This window comes from Jaculus jaculus, chromosome 14, assembly GCF_020740685.1.
Source record: "Jaculus jaculus isolate mJacJac1 chromosome 14, mJacJac1.mat.Y.cur, whole genome shotgun sequence".
NCBI lineage: Eukaryota > Metazoa > Chordata > Mammalia > Rodentia > Dipodidae > Jaculus > Jaculus jaculus.
The window spans coordinates 17,630,852-17,650,875 of record NC_059115.1 but is presented as its reverse complement, the minus strand read 5'-3'; the positions used below and the strand labels follow the sequence as shown (position 1 = coordinate 17,650,875).

General features: G+C 42.0%; 1 protein-coding gene across 1 annotated transcript; it reads right to left on the bottom strand.

Annotated features, from left to right (window-relative positions):
* Nucleotides 1–1,202: 1,202 nt before the first annotated feature.
* Nucleotides 1,203–18,082, bottom strand: LOC101600999 (vomeronasal type-1 receptor 4-like). Its single transcript, XM_045133347.1, has 5 exons — nucleotides 17,366–18,082; nucleotides 15,810–15,823; nucleotides 4,131–4,215; nucleotides 2,117–2,224; nucleotides 1,203–1,253 (listed from the first exon to the last, which is right to left on the bottom strand). Exons 1-5 carry the CDS (start codon nucleotides 18,080–18,082, stop codon nucleotides 1,203–1,205), a joined length of 975 nt encoding a protein of 324 aa, XP_044989282.1.
* Between the last annotated feature and the right edge of the window lie 1,942 nt (nucleotides 18,083–20,024).

The following is a 20,024-nucleotide window of genomic DNA, read 5'->3' as shown; positions in this document are numbered from 1 at the left end:
CTCACTGCTGCTCAAGGGCAGTGTGGGCTCTGTCCTGGCACACAGCCCTTGCAATACCTCCCTCCAGGTCCCTTTCCATGCAGGAGGCGGCTTTGTTCTGTGATTCTACTCATTGGATTCCATCTATCTAGAGGGCCCATTTCACACTAAGAAAACAGTGCAGGGAAATAAACTCTATCCTATTCACATTCCTCTTCAGATAGCCACCCTTCTCACATGGAGGCTGAAGGACCCATGGATTCTGTGGCATGAGGCTGCTTCCTCATACCTGAATCAACTGAAAATTGTAAAAGATGTCACTCTTAATACCCAGCAAGTGCGAGAGGCTCTGGTTTTCAACATGATGCAGGAAATAAGAGCCATTGGTAGGTGGGAGGGGAGCACACTTGTTGGTGCTTTTTAAATTTTTTTTTTGTTTTTTATTTATTTGAGAGCAACAGAGAGAGAGAAAGAGGGAGAGAGAGGAAGAACAGGCATGCCAGGGCCTCCAGCCACTGCAAGCGACCTTCAGATGTGTACGTTCCCTTGTGCATCTGACTGACGTGGGTCCTGGAGAACCGAGCCTTGAACCGGGGCCCTTAGGCTTCACAGCCAAGCGCTTAACCACTAAGCCATCTCTCCAGCCCTTGTTGTTGCTTTTTTTAAATGAAGCCTCATTTCTCACTCCATTTTGAGATCTTATCTGCAGTGTAGGACTATTGCAATGTGCTTATTGATAAGCCTGGAGTACATAAAGGTTTTGTCTGACTTGAGACTTTATGATGAAAGCAAGCCACAGTCCCCACATGGCCATACCTTGGGCTTTGAGCAAAAGCTAAGAGAGGTGAAAGCGGCTGGGTTTAGGTGTCATAGTACTGGAAAGTTCTATGCAGGATGCTGGGGGAAAGTCATGAGCAGTTTTAAATAACAGTGAACCCTGCTAGCTACATAACCAGCCAGAATGGCGAGTTGTGCATACTGGTACAACAGGGATTTGCTTGTTATGCAGGTAACCAAGTACTTTCTGATTGGGCTTGAGATCCTCTATACTGACAAAATTCATATCTAGTACTGAAAACCTAGTCAAAAGCCCATTGCTTGAAAGGTCATAGAACCTAGAGGGGAAGCTATTATTGTTGCTTGGATAAATGGGTTTTCTGTGCCTATCAAATTGAACTCTAAGTATGTTTATACATACAGATTATTACTGATCTCATTTTGGATCAGAAAAGCTTCTCGTTGCATATAGCAGTGATGGCAGAGGTGACTCCAGTCTTAAGAAAGTGCAGAGAAGAAGTGACAATTAGTGTTCACAATTAAAACAGACATCTCTATCCTACCCTTCAAGTCTCAAGGATCATTGCAGAAGGGAGGGCAGCAAGAATGTAAGAGCCAAAGGATATGGCAAAGAACACTTAGGAAATCTGCTTTCTGCACACAGAGCACTCGATGAATTCATGTCCTCACAGTGATTTTCATTACCTGCGCACTATTAAATTATCGACATGCCATTATAGATGACAGATGAGGACAAAAATGATATCAATATATAAGCAAGACTAGGTGTAAAGAAGCGGTTAAGTGGAAGGGGAATGGAGCAAAAGAATGTAATGAGCTGGTATTATGATCAAAATAATTATGAACAAGTTTGAAAACTGATAATAAAAAAGGGCCTTGAGGCAACTTTCATACATGCAAAAGGGCTGTCCCTTTCACCTAGTGAAGCATTGTGGGCACTGGTTTCCTGGCATGATGGTTCTCAATGAGGTAAAACTATACCCATCCTGCCAAACTGGGGCACAAGGAGGAGCCATGCGGAATGGTGACATGGGTAAGGCCTGACCTCCAGGAGAGCACTCACTTCCTCAAGGACACTAGTTTACCTTCTGGGAGGAAAACCTCACTTGAACAATCTTGAACCCTACTGTCCATGAAGTGACCACCAGCCACAAGAGGATACCAAGCATCAGATTTACGTGAATATGAACTGATGTGTTTTAAAGGTGAGACTTCTTGTCAAGTGTTTTTCATTTATTATACACCAAGAGGGTGGTCTTGAATAGAATATTTAAATCACTTCTATGTCCACAGAAAATGAATAACTAAAATGTACTATACACATATAATAAAACATTACTTTGCTTTTAAAACCTGAGTCCAGGGGCTGATGAGTAGGCTTAGGCCTCAGATCTGTGTTCTGCAGAGGACACGGAGTCTTCTGGTGCGCTGGCATGGCGAAAAACGCCTGTGTAGAAAGGAGAAATTTAGATGTAGTGCTGTTTCTTGTTACTCTCCTTAAAAGGCTGAAGACTGAACAATTGGGATCACCCAATTGGTCACCTTCTGTGAGGTCAGGCTAGAACTGGTCACTTGACAGACGTGTGCTGGAGGTGCATCTCCGTTGGCTGCTGAGCTGCACATGATGTGTTTGCAGCATCTCTGGTCTGTTAGACCTCAGGGGAGCCTCTTCCACAGCAAGGCACCATTAGGTGAGCCACACCCAGGCAAGAGACTTGTCCTCTCCTGTTGCCTTTAACTTCCAAGGCAACCCAAGGTACACCTCTTAATCAACAGGAGTTCTTGATGCCAGTACAAAACACACAAACACAAAACAAAAGATTTCTGTTCCCATAGTGCAAAGCAGAATGCTCACCTTATTCTGTCATGACTTCCTCCCATCTGCCCCCTCCTCCCCTCCCCTCCTTTCTTCTTTCTCTCTTTCTTCCTTTCTCTTTCCTTCTTCCTTCCTTTCTTCCTTCCTTTCTTTTGTCTTAATGGTGTATGTTTAATGCATGCATATGAGTGTACAGGCATGCACATCCTGTGCACATACATGGAGGGTAGAGAAGAACATCAGGTTTCCTCCTCTACTACTCTTCCACCTTATTCCCTGAGGCAGAATCTCTCATGAACCTGGAGATCTACGCATTTCTATTAGGCTGGCTGACCACTGATCCCTAGAAATCCTCCTGTCTCTGCATCTAGCACTGCAGAGGTGACAGGAGCTTTTGACATGAATGTTTGGGATGGATCTTAGATCCTCATGCTTACACAGCAATCACTGTTACATATATAGACATAACCCAAGCCTCCTTTCTGTTTCCTTTATACAGAAGCACAACAACTAATGACAAGAAACAAGCATGTCCTCACCCCATGCCCTGGTTATCAGGGAGCAGAGCAGGGCAGCAGATTATGTGCAAGGACACAGCTCAGGTGGGGAGCTTGCATACTCTGCACAAGGTTCTGAGTTGTGTTCCCAGCACCAAAAGTGAAATAAGAAAAATAAGCAGGCATGCTTTCTGTGTAAGCACTAACATTTTTCCTTAGCATCAGACACCCAAGCATGAGCTTCAACCCTCCACCTACAGCTTCAGGGAACTCATCCTCTTAGCGGCCCTTCAGACACTCCAGAGTACCCTGGAGTTGACATGAGGGTTATTTTGACCTGAAGCTAACTAAAAGTCAGTAAATACAGGAAAGACTATTTTATTGCCCCCATCTGCATAAAGACATGTAAAAAAAATTCCTTTTATGAAGAGATCCTTGTCCTTAGGAAGATGCTTCTTCATGCTTCAGTCTGGAAAAACAGACACTTCTTTAACTCATGTGTCTGTGTACTAGTTACCGTCCTCTGAAGGCCAATCCTTCCTCCTTTGCTTAGTCACCTCCCTTCACATTCATCACTGTTAAAATGCCATGCAAGGTCTGGGACCTGACCGCTTCTTGGTGTTTTCACTGCCTGTCCTGTGTTATTGTGCATTACATCAAAATCTTATATGACTATCAAGTAGAACTAGCATTTTCTCTGATTATCCTTCTTTGTAAGGTCACAGCCACAGACAGGGTGGAAGAAATAATTTTCTTTCCCTGCTTTCCAGGCATTGCCTATGTGCTGGGAGCCAGCTTAGCAAATAGAGTACGGCAAGTGATCCTGTGAACACCTGGGCCTAGGGGTGATGACGCTTGTGCTCTTGGGTGTCCTGAACCAGCCCCCAAGCCAGATCCAGCCCACTGACTCTTCTGAAAAATACTAGTTTCTCTAGTTAGATCCTGCGTGTTTGTTTACATTGTCATGGAAGCCTGTATGTCCCAGGGTGGAGATGAGACCATGTCACAGAAGACCAAGTAATGGGATTAAAGCAGTTTACACTCTCCAAATACAGGAAATCCCTGAACTCGATGGATTCATTGCCCAAAGCTATGACCTTTGACAGGTAACTAACAGTAATTATTCTTAAAACAAAAAAAGAGAAAAGCATTTATACTATGAAGGTATGTTACCCTGGCAACAGAATCAGATGAAATGCAACACAAAAGAAGTATAGACAAATCTCCCTGATGAAGTTAGACATTAGAATTCTCAGCATAACACTTACAGAGTGCTAGAAATCATTAAAAATGTTGAGCGCTGTAGTCAAACTGGTTCCATTCCAGAGATATAAGTGCATGCAAATCTATAATGTAGTAGAGCATAGAAATACACTCAGGAATTGATAGCACACATTTATCTGAGTAGATGTCCCTTGACAAAATTGAACAACTCTCTATCATAGAAGTCTGTAATAAGTAGAAATAAAAGGATGTAGCTCAAAATAATATAGACAACAAATGAGCAAATTATATATAACAGTATGCTTAAGAATTAAAACTTGAAATAATTCCCTGTAAAATAAGTCACAAGGTAAAAGTGACTTCTCTCCTAACTCTGATTAAATATAATGAGCTAAGTCTTAATTCAGGTAATAAGGTAAGAGAAAAGCATAGAAGAAACAAAAATAAAAAAAGGACAAGTCCATTATTCATATTTGTTAATTATATGATTCTATAGTCAGAAAGTACCAACAAATAATTCTCAGATATGATGACAACTTTCAGCTTATTACCAAATTCACAAAGTCAGCATGAAAAATACAGTAGTTTTTCTATATACTAAGGGTGACATTATTGAGAAAGAAATCATAAGAAAAAAATTCCACCCAAAATGCCATCAATGACACCTAACAATAAAACTATTCAATGAGGAAGGTGAAAGGCATCTGTAAGGAAAACTTTAAAATATTGAAGTAAGAAATTGTGGTAACCACTAGCAGATGGAAATACTTCTCTCATGAACTGGCGAAATTAATACTGAGAAAATACCTATATGAGCCATAGTATTCCACAGATTCAATAGACTTTCTGTGAAAAATTTCAATGTCATCGTGCCCACAATGAACCATTAGTCTCAAATTCATATGGAAACCCAAATGAACAAGTGCAGTAAATGTAATCCTAAGCAGAAAGCGCAATACTAGGGCTTCACAGTACCTGATTTTAAATAATGCTTCAGAGCCACAGGAACAAAAGCAGGAAGAAACTGCTACTAAAAAGATACATATATCAAAGCCGGGTGTGGTGGCGCACGCCTTTAAGCCCAACACTCGGGAGGCAGAGTGGTAGGAGGATTGCCGTGAGTTTGAGGCAACCCTGAGACTACATAGTGAATTCCAGGTCAGCCTGGACCAGAGTGAGACCCTACCTCGAAAAACCAAAAGAAAAAAAAAAAAAAGCTACATCTATCAATGCAGCAGAAAAGAAGTCACAGATACAAACTCATGCAACTACAGCCACTTAAGTTTTGAAAAAGTTACTAAGAACATAGGCTGGGAAAATGATAGCCTCTTGACCACTGATGTTAGAAAAATTGAAGATTCATTTGTAGAAATATAAAAAGAGATATAACATGTCATCCAGTTTCTCTTCTGTGCTTCCCAGAATTCCTTCTTTATAGCAATATTAATCTGTTTGTTATGATATTTATAAGGTGTTCATTGTCTTGAGAAAAGTTGAAATTTTCCTAGTATATTTGAAATTACTTTTTAAAAAAAAATTTATTTATTTATTTGAGAGCGACAGACACAGAGAGAAAGACAGATAGAGGGAGAGAGAGAATGTGGGCCACCAGGGCTTCCAGCCTCTGCAAACGAACTCCAGACGTGTGCGCCCCCTTGTGCATCTGGCTAACGTGGGACCTGGGGAACCAAGCCTTGAACCGGGGTCCTTAGGCTTCACAGGCAAGCGCTTAACAGCTAAGCCATCTCTCCAGCCCTGAAATTACTTTTTTAATACCAATCAAAGCTATGACTTTAAGCAGTACTCACTAGTAAAAGGAATTCTAACAAGGGTTATTTTCTCACTTTTTTTTTTTTTGTTGGAAACTTGGACACAAATTATTTAGTGATGCAGGGAAACTGCTATATTGGTTGGAGAGAGCACAAGTGTATGATTCTTTAGGAACTTGATTAAAAGTCTGTTCACTACAGAAAAAACAAGGCCAACTGCTGGCTGCTTATAAAGGAAGTCCTTGGGCTGGAAAGATGGCTTAGCAAATAAGGAGCTTGCATGTGAAGTATTAGTACCCATGTTCAACACTTAAGATCCCCTGTAGGCCAGATACAAAAGGTGACATAAACATGCAAGGTTGCACATGCATGCAAGGTGGTACACACATGTGGAGTTTGATTTTAGTGGCTGGAGGCCCTGGTGGGCCAATTCTCTCTCTCTTACACACACACACACACACACACACACACACAAAGGGCAGTCTGTTGGGTTTGTCTCAAAAAAATTTCCTTTTCCCTATATATCCAAAGATTTATGTTTTTGTGGTTGGTTAATAAATAATTGTAAGACATCAAACTCATAAGCACAAAAAGCATATTAAATAACACAGAGCCCAATTAAAAATTTTAACCTATTGAAATTGGGGGAAATAAACTTCTACTGCTATAACTCCATGCATCATATCCTGACAGTTAAAAAACAAAAACAGCCCTAAATGGTGCATAGCAGGGAATGCTATAAAGACAGGAAAAAGGTCTGGATCAAAAAATCTTTAAGTACAATGGTGCCCTTATATCTGCCAGTATCTGGTGTTTGAAGATGGAACCAATAAGATATGTCTATAACAGGATTGTTGAGATCCACAATTATGGACCTCAGTCTGCACTCTGGTGTGTAAAAGGTGTCACAGTGGTAGAACACAAAAGTTTTCCTCAGATTCTCACTCAATTGTAAGAAAAGTTGAGATTCCTTTGGCCACATCACAGGGAATCATTCAGTGACTGATATTCAGTTTATTAGCGATTTTCCAGAAATAAATATGTAAAAAAGAAAAGAAGAAACAAGAGAGGAATGAAGAATAGGGTAGAAAGGAGGAAGAAGAAGAGAAAGACATGAAGAAGAAAGACAGAGGAGAAAGATGATAAGAAGGAAGTGGAAGCAAAGAAAGAAGAGGAGAAAGGAGGAGAAGGAAGACAAAGAAAAATAGGTGGAGGGAATGGAGGAGACCTTGTTTCATGATTTCCTTTAAGGGCCCTCCAACCTCATCTATGGAGATCTTTTTTGGTTTTGTTTTGTTTTTCAAGGTAGGGTCTTACTCTGGTCCAGGCTGACCTGGAATTAACTATGTAGTCTCAGGGTGGCCTCGAACTCATGGTGATCCTCCTACCTCTGCCTCCCGAGTGCTTGGATTAAAGGCGTGTGCCACCATGCCCGGCTCACCTTTGGAGATCTTTACACATAGTCTACGTTATAGGAAAACAAACTCTTCCCCCGCAGAACTACCCAGGGACCAAACCTGTGAAGCCTGGGGCTCTGGGAGCGATTGGAATGGAAGCTGCAGCAGGAGGGCTCATTCCTTCCCAGTTGACCCCTGCTCTACCTGTCAGCCTGGAGAACGGCACGTGGGATCTAGCTGTCTGGGAGAGCCTTCTGGCCAGCAGGCGGGGCACAGTGACAAGTGCTATTTCTAGGGGAAGAAAAGACCACAGACATGTTGCTAGTGGCAACATGGGCAGCAGTGAATGTTTCAGCAACCTTCAGAACACAGTGGATGTCACACACACAATCAGCCTGTTAACTAACCCTCAGCATACACCCAGAGTGAGCAAGAGGAAGCATAGGAAGATCAACTTAATCTCCAGAAATGACACCTCTGTTTGTGCTTCTGTCTTTAGGGACTGAACAAGTAAACTCTGGTGCCTGGATTCTTTTTTGATACTTAAATTTCAACACTGGATAGCAAAATGGTTACTGGCACAGAAGCAAGGCAGGGTAAGACAGACTCCCAGGGAAAGTCCTGAAGATCCAGAGAGTGAGATCCCAGCAGTGAGCTGCAGAGGACCACATGCACATCCACCTCCAATACAAGGTGGGGATGCTAGGCAGAAGTCAGAGTCATGGAGTCAAAGGTAGAGTGGGAGACTGTGTGATGTGCAGAGAAGTCTCTGCAGGAACAGCACCTGACCTTGACACTACAACAGGAAACAAGGTCCCTTATCTCTGTGCTGGAAAATAGACAATGAAAGGGAAATTGAATTGAGGTTTGGTCCTTGTGGATCTGAAAAGGGGTATCAAGGATGGAGTCATCACCCTGGTCCCCTGGGTCACCATGCAAACTGCAAATACCCACCCACACACATACACACCCAACATCATCATGACATCAGTCATGTGAGAAGTTACTTCAGGAGCCTTTCACCCATGTACAGAACTGCTTAGAGGAGATGAGTCATGAAGGATGAAAAATAACTACTATGAGTGTCACTTACCCTTGATGACTTGTGGAAGTGAATATCTTTATGGGGGAAGTGTCTGTGGACATCCAGACTAAGTCTCAATAAGTATCCGTATGCCTGCCAACTCCTTTCCCTCCTTACTCTATTCTTCTTCACTCTTTCCTCCTTTCTTCCCTCCTTCCTCCCTCCTTTTAAGTGTATAGTGCGTCCAGAAAGTTACTGGCTCCAAGGAGTAATCAAGAGGACTTACACCAGGCAGGATGATTGGATCTTTAGCTGTGAGAAACTGGCATAGTGGCTCCACTTCTGACCCAAGTACCTTGTGCCCAAAAGTTCCTATGACAGAACTGGGGTATAATTGTAGCTCTAGATAACTCTGTGTCTTATCTAGGCACTGCAGAGGACACTGGGTTCATATGGGCTCAGCACAGAAGCTGAGATGGGACAGAACACCTGTGCCGAAAGCTAAAGTTTGGATATAGTGCTTGTTTATTTCAGAAACTGCCCTTGAGGGACACAAGACTGGTAAGTATGAAGATCCTGATGAAAGGCCCAAGAATTCAGAAGCCCAGAAATACTATCACGTTCCAAAGGGAGCTTAAGCGGGCCCCCTGCATACCTCAAACTCCAGGCTTTACTCTCTGTTGAAAGCAAGTAAAGAGTCCCTCTTCTCATTATATCAGAGCCCGCTCCTAATATAAAACTAGGTAAAAAGGGCATGAGATAGCCCTCAAGGATGGGAAATGAGTAATGAAGTGAACCACTTATTTGGTTTCTGTAAATAGCCTGCACCATAAGCCTTACTAGCCCACACTGTAAGCCTTAGTAGCCTGCACCATAAGCTGTAGCAGCCTGCCTCAGACCACCAAGGTCATAGGAGACTGATACCACACTCTGCTACCCCCACCCAAGGACCTGCGCAAATGCTGACCTCCAAGGTCATAGGAGACTGATACCACACTCTGCTACTCCCACCCAAGGACCTACGCAAATGCTGACCACCAAGGTCATAAGAGACTGATTGGTCCATGAGGGGCTTGAACAAATTAAACTAATTGGCTTAGAAACTATGGGGTGGCACAAACTGACTGGCTCGCACCCCGCGGGCTCCTGATATTAAAAAAATGATTGCTCTAATACACAGGCTTTGTTAGAAACCCTATAAAAACTGTCCCATTCCTGCATTCGGGGCTCTGCAGTCCTCTACCCCTGTGTGGTGTACAACTGTGGGCCCCAGCATGCTTGGAATAAAATCCTCTTGCAGTTTGCATCCAGACCGCTTCTCGTGAGTGATTTGAGGTGTCGCCATATCCAGGCAGAGAGTGGGGTCCTTGTTTTGGGGGTCTTATACTGACTGGTCACCATCAGTGACATCAGGCTGGATTTGGAAAATGGTCAGGGACATGCTGGGGACACTTCTCTAGTGGCTGCCTAGCGTCAGTTGTTGGGTTTGTAGCATCTCTGGTCTGTTAGACCTCAGGGAAGCCTCATCCATAGCAAGGAGCCAGCAGGTGAGCCCTATCCAGGTTCTTGTTCTCTTCTGCTGCCCTAAGCTCTGAGGCAACTCCAGAGATACACCTTAATCAACAGGAGTTCTGGACACTGATATCAAACAGGAAACACAAAACAAAAGATTTATAATCCCAAAAGGCAAAACAGCATGGTCACATTGTCCTTTACAGGCATGTTTGCTTCTGTCTTCCATTAATATTTGGTGTGTGTTTAATGCATGTGTGCGAGGTTCAGACATGCAAACACGTGGAGGCCAGAGAAAAACAGGTTTCCTCATCTATTGCTCTTTCCTTATTCCCTGAGACAGAATCCCTCACTAACGTGGAGATCTCTGTTAGACTGACCAGGAATCCCAGCAATTCTCCTGTGCCACACCATGCAAAGGTTACAAGAGATATCTTGCTTTTGGCATGAGTACTTGGACTAAATCAGGTCTGCATGCTTACACAACAATCACTCTTTCATACTTAGTCATCTCTATAGCCTCATTTGTTTCCTGTACACAGAAGGACAACAAATGACAAAATAGGCAGAGCATACCCCTATCCACCACCAAATCCTTACCCCCATGCTTGGTTATCCTGGAGTATCATAGGATAGCAAATTAGGGGCAAAAGACCATCTCAGGTGGAGATCTTCCTTACCCTGCACAAAGTTCTGGGTTTTGCACCCAGGACCAAAGCAAAAATAACCAAGTTACCCATTTTATTGTGTAAACCCTAAAATATTTCCTTATAATTATACACCCAAGCATGACCTACAACTCTCCACATATGGCCTCATGAACCGGTGATCTTCCTAGAAGCCTTGTGGGACTCCAAAGTCTGCCAGCTTGACATGAGGGTTATTTTGATCTGAAGCCAACTAAAAGGCAGTAAGTGCGGGGAAGACTCTACCCCTCCCACATCTGCCTAAAGACAGGTCATTAGTTTTCTTTAATGAAGGTGACCCTGTCCTCAGGAAAATGGCAGGGCAGGCTTCAGTCTGCACAGACAGGCCTTTTTCAGTGTTGTTGTCAGTGTCACATTGTTGGGATTAACATCCAAGCCAGGCACAATTTAGAACTGGAAAGGGTTTCTTTCAGATTATAGATTCAAAGCGATGTTCCATCAGTGGTAGAAGAAACTGCTTCCATACTTCCAGTCAGAGCAAAACACCAACACCAGGACACAACAAAAGTAGTAAGCATCCCCTGCCACCCCAGCGCAGACTTTTCTGTAGATCTTTAGGCTGCAATTCAGGTCTGCCCCTAAGCATACCTTAGGGTTAGTCCCTAGTCACACCTCTTACAGCCAAGTGGCTGGAAATCAAAATGACAAGCCTTACTAAAACACCTGAGTTTATGGGGGAACACACATTCAAACTAACACATTCAGTCATCTTACTTTCCATGCGTGTGCCATCTAAAGTTAACTCCCCTTGGAGGCTAATCTATCCCTCTTCTTCTGCCTAATCATTTCCCCACACATTGACCACTGTTAAAATGCTATGCAAGGTCTGGGACATGATGACTTCTTGGGATTTTCATGTCCTTTCCTGTGATATTCAGTGTAATGTCAAAATATGAATATTATTAGGTATGTCAGCATCTTGGGAAGATTCAGGTTAGGAGCTACAGATGAGTGAGACCATGTGATGATTATCTTTCTGTGATTGGGTGAGTTCACTGAGAATGATCTGTTCCAGGTTTGACTGTTTCCCTTCAAATTTCATTGTGTCATTTTTCCTTACTGCTGTGTAGAACTGATACAGATCCTGAGGAGAGAGTCCGCCCATTGCACCTCACTTGGGCCCCAGATGAAACCAAGAGTCATTGGGGAAATGAGCAAGAGGGCTGCTTTCTTGGTGAACCTGGTACCAGCACAAGGGTGAAGGAGATAGACACAGAGAACACTCAACCACTACCAAACCAGAGATCCAGAGACACAGAGGCTCCCAAGACCTAATCACTGAAGTAGACCTAAAATGAGCCCAATGGAGCCATTCTGGCTGGACTTGTATCCATATCCCTGGGCTTCTGGCCGCAGGACATTAGCAAAACTTTAACAGCCTTCCTGCAAGTAAGATGTGTATCTTCAGTGTGGAAGCCCTCTGGCAGCAAGACATTAGCACAACCATAAACAGCCTATCTGTAAGCAAGATTCGGTATCTTCAGCCATTGGCTGGTCCTTTGTACTGAGAAATGATTGAAATGCAAAAACTCTGTAACAGAAAGGTTTTTTTTTTTTTTAATTTATTTATTTATTTATTTGAGAGCGACAGACACAGAGAGAAAGACAGATAGCGGGAGAGAGAGAGAATGGGCGCGCCAGGGCTTTCAAGCCTCTGCAAACTAACTCCAGACACATGCGCCCCCTTGTGCATCTGGCTAACGTGGGACCTGGGGAACCGAGCCTCGAACCAGGGTCCTTAGGCTTCACAGGCAAGCGCTTAACCACTAAGCCATCTCTCCAGCCCCAGAAAGGTTTTTTGATAGGAACTTGTAAAGCTCATAAAATCTTTGTCCATGGAAAAACTGTTTGTAAAAAGATATAAAAAGGAATGCTGTGAAATAAACCATGTCTTCAGTCCTGGCTTGAGGCCTTGCTTCAGCCCTGGACTGGAGTCCATGCTTTCACTCTTTCTTCTGTCTTTCCTTAATCCTCACTCCCCATCAGGCTCGAACCCTTTCAGCCGGCAGGCTCCGGCAGCCCAACATGGCTCAGGGAACTTTGCGGAAGACAGGGCAGAAAGATTCTTAGAGCCGCATGTTGGGGCATTAGTCACAGAAACATTGCTTCTTACCCAAATCTGATGGCTAACCCTGCAATGCATGACCCACAATCCCCAACAAAGAGGGTCCTGGCAGAGAGGGGAGGACAGGGAGGAGGCTAATGGTGGTACCAACAAGGTTGTATACACATTGTATACATAACTAATAAAAATATGAATATTAAATAGAAGTTGCATTTTCTCTGTTATTTTCTTTTTCTTCTTCAGTTTATTTTGCAAGGTCACAGCCACAGACTGTGACAGGGTAGAAGAATTGAGTTTGTTTCTCTGCTTCCCTGGCACAGCATCTGGGCTGTGAGTCACCTTAGCAAGCAGTGTTTGGAGGTCTGGGGGTGATGACTCTTGTGCTCTTGGGTGTCCTGAGCCAGCCTGGATGATAGGGGAGCCAAATTACAGCCACCAAACAAGATCTAGGCCACTGACTGTTTTGAACATACAACTTTCTCTAGCACAATCCTGCCTGTTCATATTGTCATGACAGCCTGAATGTCACAGAGTGGAGCTGAAAACTTGTCACCAACACAACATAGCCTGTAAGCCTGAAATAGTTTGCTTTTTTGAAAAAAAATGAATTGCTTCCATTTTTCCTTGCTGTGCTTCTTCCTGTTTATGATGATTGTGTGTGTTCATACATGTGTGTAAGGGCAGGTATGTGCCATGGTATCCATGTGGTAGGTTGTCTATGTGACATGGAGCTCAGGAGGAGGTCAGAGGATAACTTCGGTGTCAGTCCTTGCCTTATTTGAGGTGGGGTCTCATTGTTCATTTTGTTGTTCACCAGACTAGCTGGCCCATGGACTTTAAGAAAATTCTACTGTCTCTGCCACCCTTCTCACCAAAGGTACACTAACGATAGCAGAAAATTGCAACTGAACCCTCCTTTATATAGATTCTGGGTATCTGAACTCAGCTACCTTGCTGGCATAGAAACCTAATTAAAACTATTGTGTGTGTGTGAGAGAGAGAGGGGGGGGGCAGATATGGTGTTTGTATGTATGTAGGCGTGTGTTTGATGCAGAGTTTCATGTAATCCAGGCTGGTGTTGAACTCAGTACATAGCAGAGAATGAGCTTGAACTCCTGACTCTCCTGTCTCCATCTCAGTGTTTGGACTAAGGGTGTGAGTTGATGTAGTACTGGGTTTGAGCCTGGGACTGTGCACATGCTAGACAGCCACTCTTCCCCTGAGCTATATCCTTAGTCACGTTTACCATATTTTGCCTTACAGACAAGATTTTAAGTTCCATCTACCTGCTGGAGAGTCTCTGAGGAGAGAGAAAAGCCTCCTGTGCTCCACACCCTAAGAAAAGCACCAGGGGCTGCAGTCCCCTTATCATGAAACCACCAACAGGAGGGATCCTGGGAGACCTATCAGACCACTTTGTAGTCCATCAGTAGTTCCCAAGCTTTGGACATTGAAACATGACATTCCAGATATAAAAATGTTGGGCCACATTCATAGCTATTCTTGGATGCATGTGCAAGCTGGACATGCCTGGTAAGTCACTCCAGGGAAGACATAATGAAGTGATGATTTTATGCCTCTACACTTTAGGCAACTGATTACACAGAATGAATAATGAGCACTTATTCCCCCACTCAAGAATGTCACTGCTGAGCAGTCCATATGCCAGTGACTCTAAACCACACGTGAGCTGGTTCCTGGCACTTTCACAGCAGAACTAATTGCCATAGTTTTCTAGAGAATCATGATGTGTCACTGAGAACTTGTAGTCAACCATAGGCTTCTGCTTCCTTGTACATCACCTAATTCTCTGCAACACCATGACCATATTTCCTCCATGGATTTGGCCTTTTCCTTGAATCTTAAAACTAGTGAAGGAGGGTAAGAGCCAGTGATGGACAGTAGTGAAGATGGCTTGCATTGAAAGATATACCCATGTGCAGTGAGTGATGTGTGGCTATATAAGTCATCTGAAATTCACACACGGCATTCTAGGACAAATAATAAAGAAAAACATCAAAATATGGAACACTAAAAGCTACAACCTTCTTTCATGCAGGATGATTCAATTTGTGTAATGTGCCAAAGGGAAAATATGATACCTTATTTTAGATATCACATTGTGTTCACTATGGGGACAGCAGGGGAGGATGATGCAATGCCTCTGTGTTACTAAATTTTCTTTGTTTTGACATAGGAGCTGCCTGCAAGAGCTGTGCTCTTATGGTAAAATCTCAATGACTAGTGCTCTCATGACAACATGAAGCTATTTAAGCAAAACCATATTAGATATATTTAAAAATACAGTTTGGTGCAGGGATGTGGCTCAGCCAGTAAAATGCCTGCTGCAAAAGAATGAAGACCTCCGATTGTATTGATAGAACCATATAAATACCAAGAATGACAGTACTTGCCAGTAATCCCAGGTCAGGGGAGGTAGATGCAGAGAATCCCTATGACTCATTAGCTCTCTGGTCTAACTGGTCTGCGAGCTCTAGATTCACTGAATCACCCTGTCTCTAAAAAAAATGTGGGCAGTGATTGAGGAAGAGACCCAGCATTGACCTCTGAAATCAAACTTCACGTGAACACATGTGTAAATGGACCAGCACACACATCCATAAACATATATAAACATATATCCACACACATGCTGACACACATACAAACACGACAAACACAACAGATATTTTATAAATGCCTGGAGAGAATGTTCATTGTATGTAGCCCACACTGCACATGCATGAACCACTGAGGTTGGAACTGCAAACATCATATGAATATTTGGGTGCTGTAGCAAGAGCATCTACAAACTGTGTCCCTACAATGAGAAGGAGAGCACAGAGATAAGAATCCCCCATAAGCTCATAAAAGAGGTGCAATGGTAAACACAGCAGTGAACAAGAGACACTGCCTCAAACCAGGGAGAGGGTGTGGAAAGACACCTGAAGATGTCCTCTGACCTTCACGCATGTGTTGTGTCTTGTGACCACCCATATATACATACGTGAACACACATACCTTTCAAAACCATGCTAAAATTTAAAGGTAGAAAAAGCAGTACTAAAGGAATATCACTTTTTAACAAAAATAAAAGGGAGAATTATGTGAATAAGTTCCACAGAAGAAATGCACATAGGACAAAGAGAAAGTAATATGAGGACAATGAAATTCATAGAATTTATTGAATTATAATTCCCATATTTTTCCATTACTGTTGTAACATACAATATGTACATTTCCATATTCCATACTGCACAGTACCAAATGTGTTCTTTTCATGAGTATAAAGTATGTAATACAATTCAAATTAACTGATTAAATCTTTTACAAAAATGCCATAATAGTTAATGTAAATATTAAATATACTTAACCAGATTATAAAATAGATTACATGATAAAAAATCAAATGATAAATTATACTGGTAAGTCACTGACAATTTAATTCTTTACTTCCTTAGGTATAATTCATTTGTCTGTGTGGTGTGGGTATGGGTCCTTAATTATATGCATGTTCATGTTGGAGGGATCACATATGTATGTGGGTAAGTGTATATGGAGACCAGGTGACTTTGGACGTTGTCTGCAAGAAAAACATCAAGGTCTTTTGAAAAAAGGTCTTTAACTGGTAATCAATTATGTTACACTGGATAATCAGTGAACACCAGTGATCTATGTTGTCAACATTGAAATAGAGACACATGTCACCTCATTCAGCATTTCACTAGTGAATGAGAACTTAACTCTACTTCTCATGCTTGGGTGTCAAGTATTTTACTGGCTTGTCTATATTTCCAGCCCCTTGGTAATATTTCAAAACTAAAATTAAGGCTGGAGCCATGGCTCATCAGTTAAGAATACATGCCATGTAAGGATGAAAACTTTTTGGACTAAAGACTATCATGTTTGACTCACAGACCCATATCAAAATCAGAACACGAACATATACATTTGTCAAGGTCAAAGACCTAGCATTGCTGGGCTTCCCTGATGGACATCAGCTGAGGGTTGAGGGAGAGACCTGTCCACAATGAAACACACAGAGTGGAGATAAAGAAGGGTATGTGATGTTTGCCTTGGGCCTTCAAGTGGCCCAATGCATGTGGCACATTAGCACCTGAATCCAGGTGTGCATGTAACTCACTACACACATGCTCCACACACAATTCACAATTTATATAAGATTTCTTCTTATGTAAAAGGCAAGCAGCATAATCCTTGCCATGAAAACTGAATATAATAACTTGGACAAAACGAATCTTTATGTACTGGCATGTATACCAGCCACTTTCAGGATATGCCTTTCTTGTCAGTGCTGTTGAATGTGCATTGATGATGGAACAGACAACAACACATTGTGAGAAAACAGAAAATATCCAAATTTATGTTTTTATGTTTCATATCTGGTTAGAGCAGAGAGTAGATTTACATCTCATCAGCAAAAAGGGACTCAAACATGGGAAACAGCCAGCAGCTATTCCAGCCATGTTTACAAGCCACCAGCTGGGATTATAAGCCAAACCAATAAAAATTTTAGAAATGCATGAAAATATGTAAAAAGTGATAAAGGTGCTCACCAAAAGAAGAATGGTTTTGGTAGCCCTGGAATAAGCATAGGATCTTGGGGATACGTTTGTTCTGTGCACACAGCTCATTTTCTGTGTGTGTCTGTACAAGACCAAGACCATGAAGCTGCTAGACAACAGCATTAATGCCATGCCTAACACATCGGGAATTGACTCAAGCGTTGCATAGAGTATGGTAAACTTTTTTGCATGACGAACTGAAAGACAGTACCCAAAGTCTGTAAAATGTGTGATGTTTGCCTTGGACAGTTTTCCGAAGATGTGCATAGGAAACATTACATTTACAAGGATGGAAAGGGCCCAGGTCAGGTTTACAGAGCAGCCAATGTACCTGAGAGCTTTGGCTCTAAGCTTTGCCCAGCTGAGTCCAGCAGGGCTGATGGTGATGGCCTGGATCACACTCAACAGGCAGGTAGTGCCCATGGACACACTTCTTCCCACTCTGTGGAGATAGAAAAGGAGTTTGCACCCAACATCACCAAGAAAAACTTCCATGCCCAGCGCTGTCATTGCCTGGGGTACTCCTTTACACAGGAGAGTTGAGAAGTTGGCTACTATCAAGTGCATCACAATCACGTCTGTGGACCTTAACCTGCTCCCTGTGATGTAAAGGAACAAATACTGGAAGAGGAGACAGAAATTGCCCAGAACTCCAGCTGAAGTCTGTGATATGAAGATTATTCCCATAGTCATCTCACTGGCTGCCATACTGTGGCTCCTGTTGTTGAGTTAGGTGATCATCCCTGCATGGAAGATGGGGCACAGGCTGAATGCAGCAAGCCAATATGCTATGTTAGAAAGGATTAAGGGTTGAATAAGATTTTTCTTTTGCTGAGAGGATTCCAAAAATCGTGCTAAAAGTCTGGAGAGAATTTATAATATACGCATCTTAGATTGATAGGACGTGCATATATTAAATTCTTAATTGTTTGGAATCTATAACAGTGGTGTGATTTTAATTTTTTTTTTTTTTTGGTTTTTCAGTGTAGGGTTTCACATGAGCTCAGGCTGGCCTGGAATTCTCTATGTATTCTCAGGGTGGCCCAGAACTCATGGTGATCCTCCTACCTCTGCCTCCTGAGTGCTAAGATTAAAGGAGTGGGCCACCACACCCAGCTTATGATTTTAATTTTTATATTGATAGTTCTATGAGTAGGCATCAAAGAGGTTAATGTTTGTAATTACTGCTAATAAAGTGTCAAGTAGGAACCTAAGAGTCTTTGCATGTTCAGAGATACAGTGGTGCAACTTGCTCCCTAAAAGTAACTAGACAAGATTTTCTGAAAATATTCAATATTTTATTTTGTATTTTTTTTAATATTTTTTGTTCATTTATTTATTTATTTATTTGAGAGCAACAGACACAGAGAGAAAGACAGATAGAGGGAGACAGAGAATGGGCGCACCAGGGCTTCCAGCCAATGCAAACGAACTCCAGACGCGTGTGCCCCTTTGTCCATCTGGCTAACGTGGGACCTGGGGAAGCGAGCCTCGAACCGGGGTCTATAAGCTTCACAGGCAAGCGCTTAACTGCTAAGCCATCTCTCCAGCCCTTATTTTGTATTTATACATTAAATTCATATTCCAATCCTGAGTTGGACTATCATTTTGTGTATATGTTTATATTTTAAATGAAAGTATTCAATTTATGAAGACAATATATATGGTTAACAGATGTTGATTTTATTTTCAGTTTCAGATTTTAAATTAATAGTTTAGAAAGAGAAGTTTCCTAAGAGAGGAAAAATAAAATAGAAGATAGAGAGAAAAAGAGAACAGGAGAGTTGAAATACAGCTGGACTAAAATAGGTTGGAGAGAGGATAAAAGGAGAGAGATAAGGTATGCATTCACTAGGAAGCAGAAAGTCAAAAGGCATGACTTTAATGTATCATGGGAAGAGGATTGTGGGGAAAGTTACCTTTGATGAGCAATATTCAAGAATGCATTGAGGGTTCAGTATGGACAACTGTATTGCTTAGTTTCATTTTTTTCTGATAAACATGAGTCCTGTAACAATTGTGATAAGAATTAGTCAGTAATTAAAGACCATGCCATAACTTCAAATGAAAGGAACAGGAAAATGAAAAGGGACTATAAGCTAGAAAGAAAACTAAAATAGGTTGTTGCTGATTAACCTATATCCTAATTTAATCATGAGTTAACATTTTAATAACAAGGGAAGGTGTTTGAAAACACATTCACCTGTAGTATGTTTATCTGTATCGTGCTGTTTTCTAATCATTCACAGTTAACTGTTAAAAAGACAAACCATGGTATTTCCTTCCCCTCCTCCACTTTCCCCTTCATAACTCTGTGTCTGTCATATCCCCTCCCTCTCACCTTTAGTCTCTCATTTAGTGTACTTTTGAAATAATAATTTTTAGAACTAGTAAAATTATGGTGATACATATTAGATAGGTTTCATTAGAATATCAGAATGACACTACTAGCTGTTTGTTAAAGATTCCTCAGTTGACAAGAAGAGAAAAACAGCCTTATCATTACCTTATCCTCTGAGCATTCTCTCCAACTCATTTCTCTGCTTCTTATCTGGCTTTCTCAGTCATGCATGTTCAATCCCATCTCAGTTTTCTTGAGAAGATTGCTTACCAAGATTCCTGACTTGGGCTATCCCTTTATAAATTCTGC

What these genes read in the sequence shown, in the direction of transcription:
- LOC101600999 (XM_045133347.1), bottom strand. Translation starts at nt 18,082, where the DNA reads ATGGCAGCCAGTGAGATGACTATGGGAATAATCTTCATATCACAGACT. An exon ending in ATTTCCTGTATTTGGAGAGT is followed by an intron (nt 2,225 to 4,130) that starts GTAAACTGCTTT and finishes CTTTCTACACAG; the next exon opens with GCGTTTTTCGCCATGCCAGC. An exon ending in ACTCAGGTTTTAAAAGCAAA is followed by an intron (nt 1,254 to 2,116) that starts GTAATGTTTTAT and finishes CACTTTCTTAAG; the next exon opens with ACTGGAGTCACCTCTGCCAT.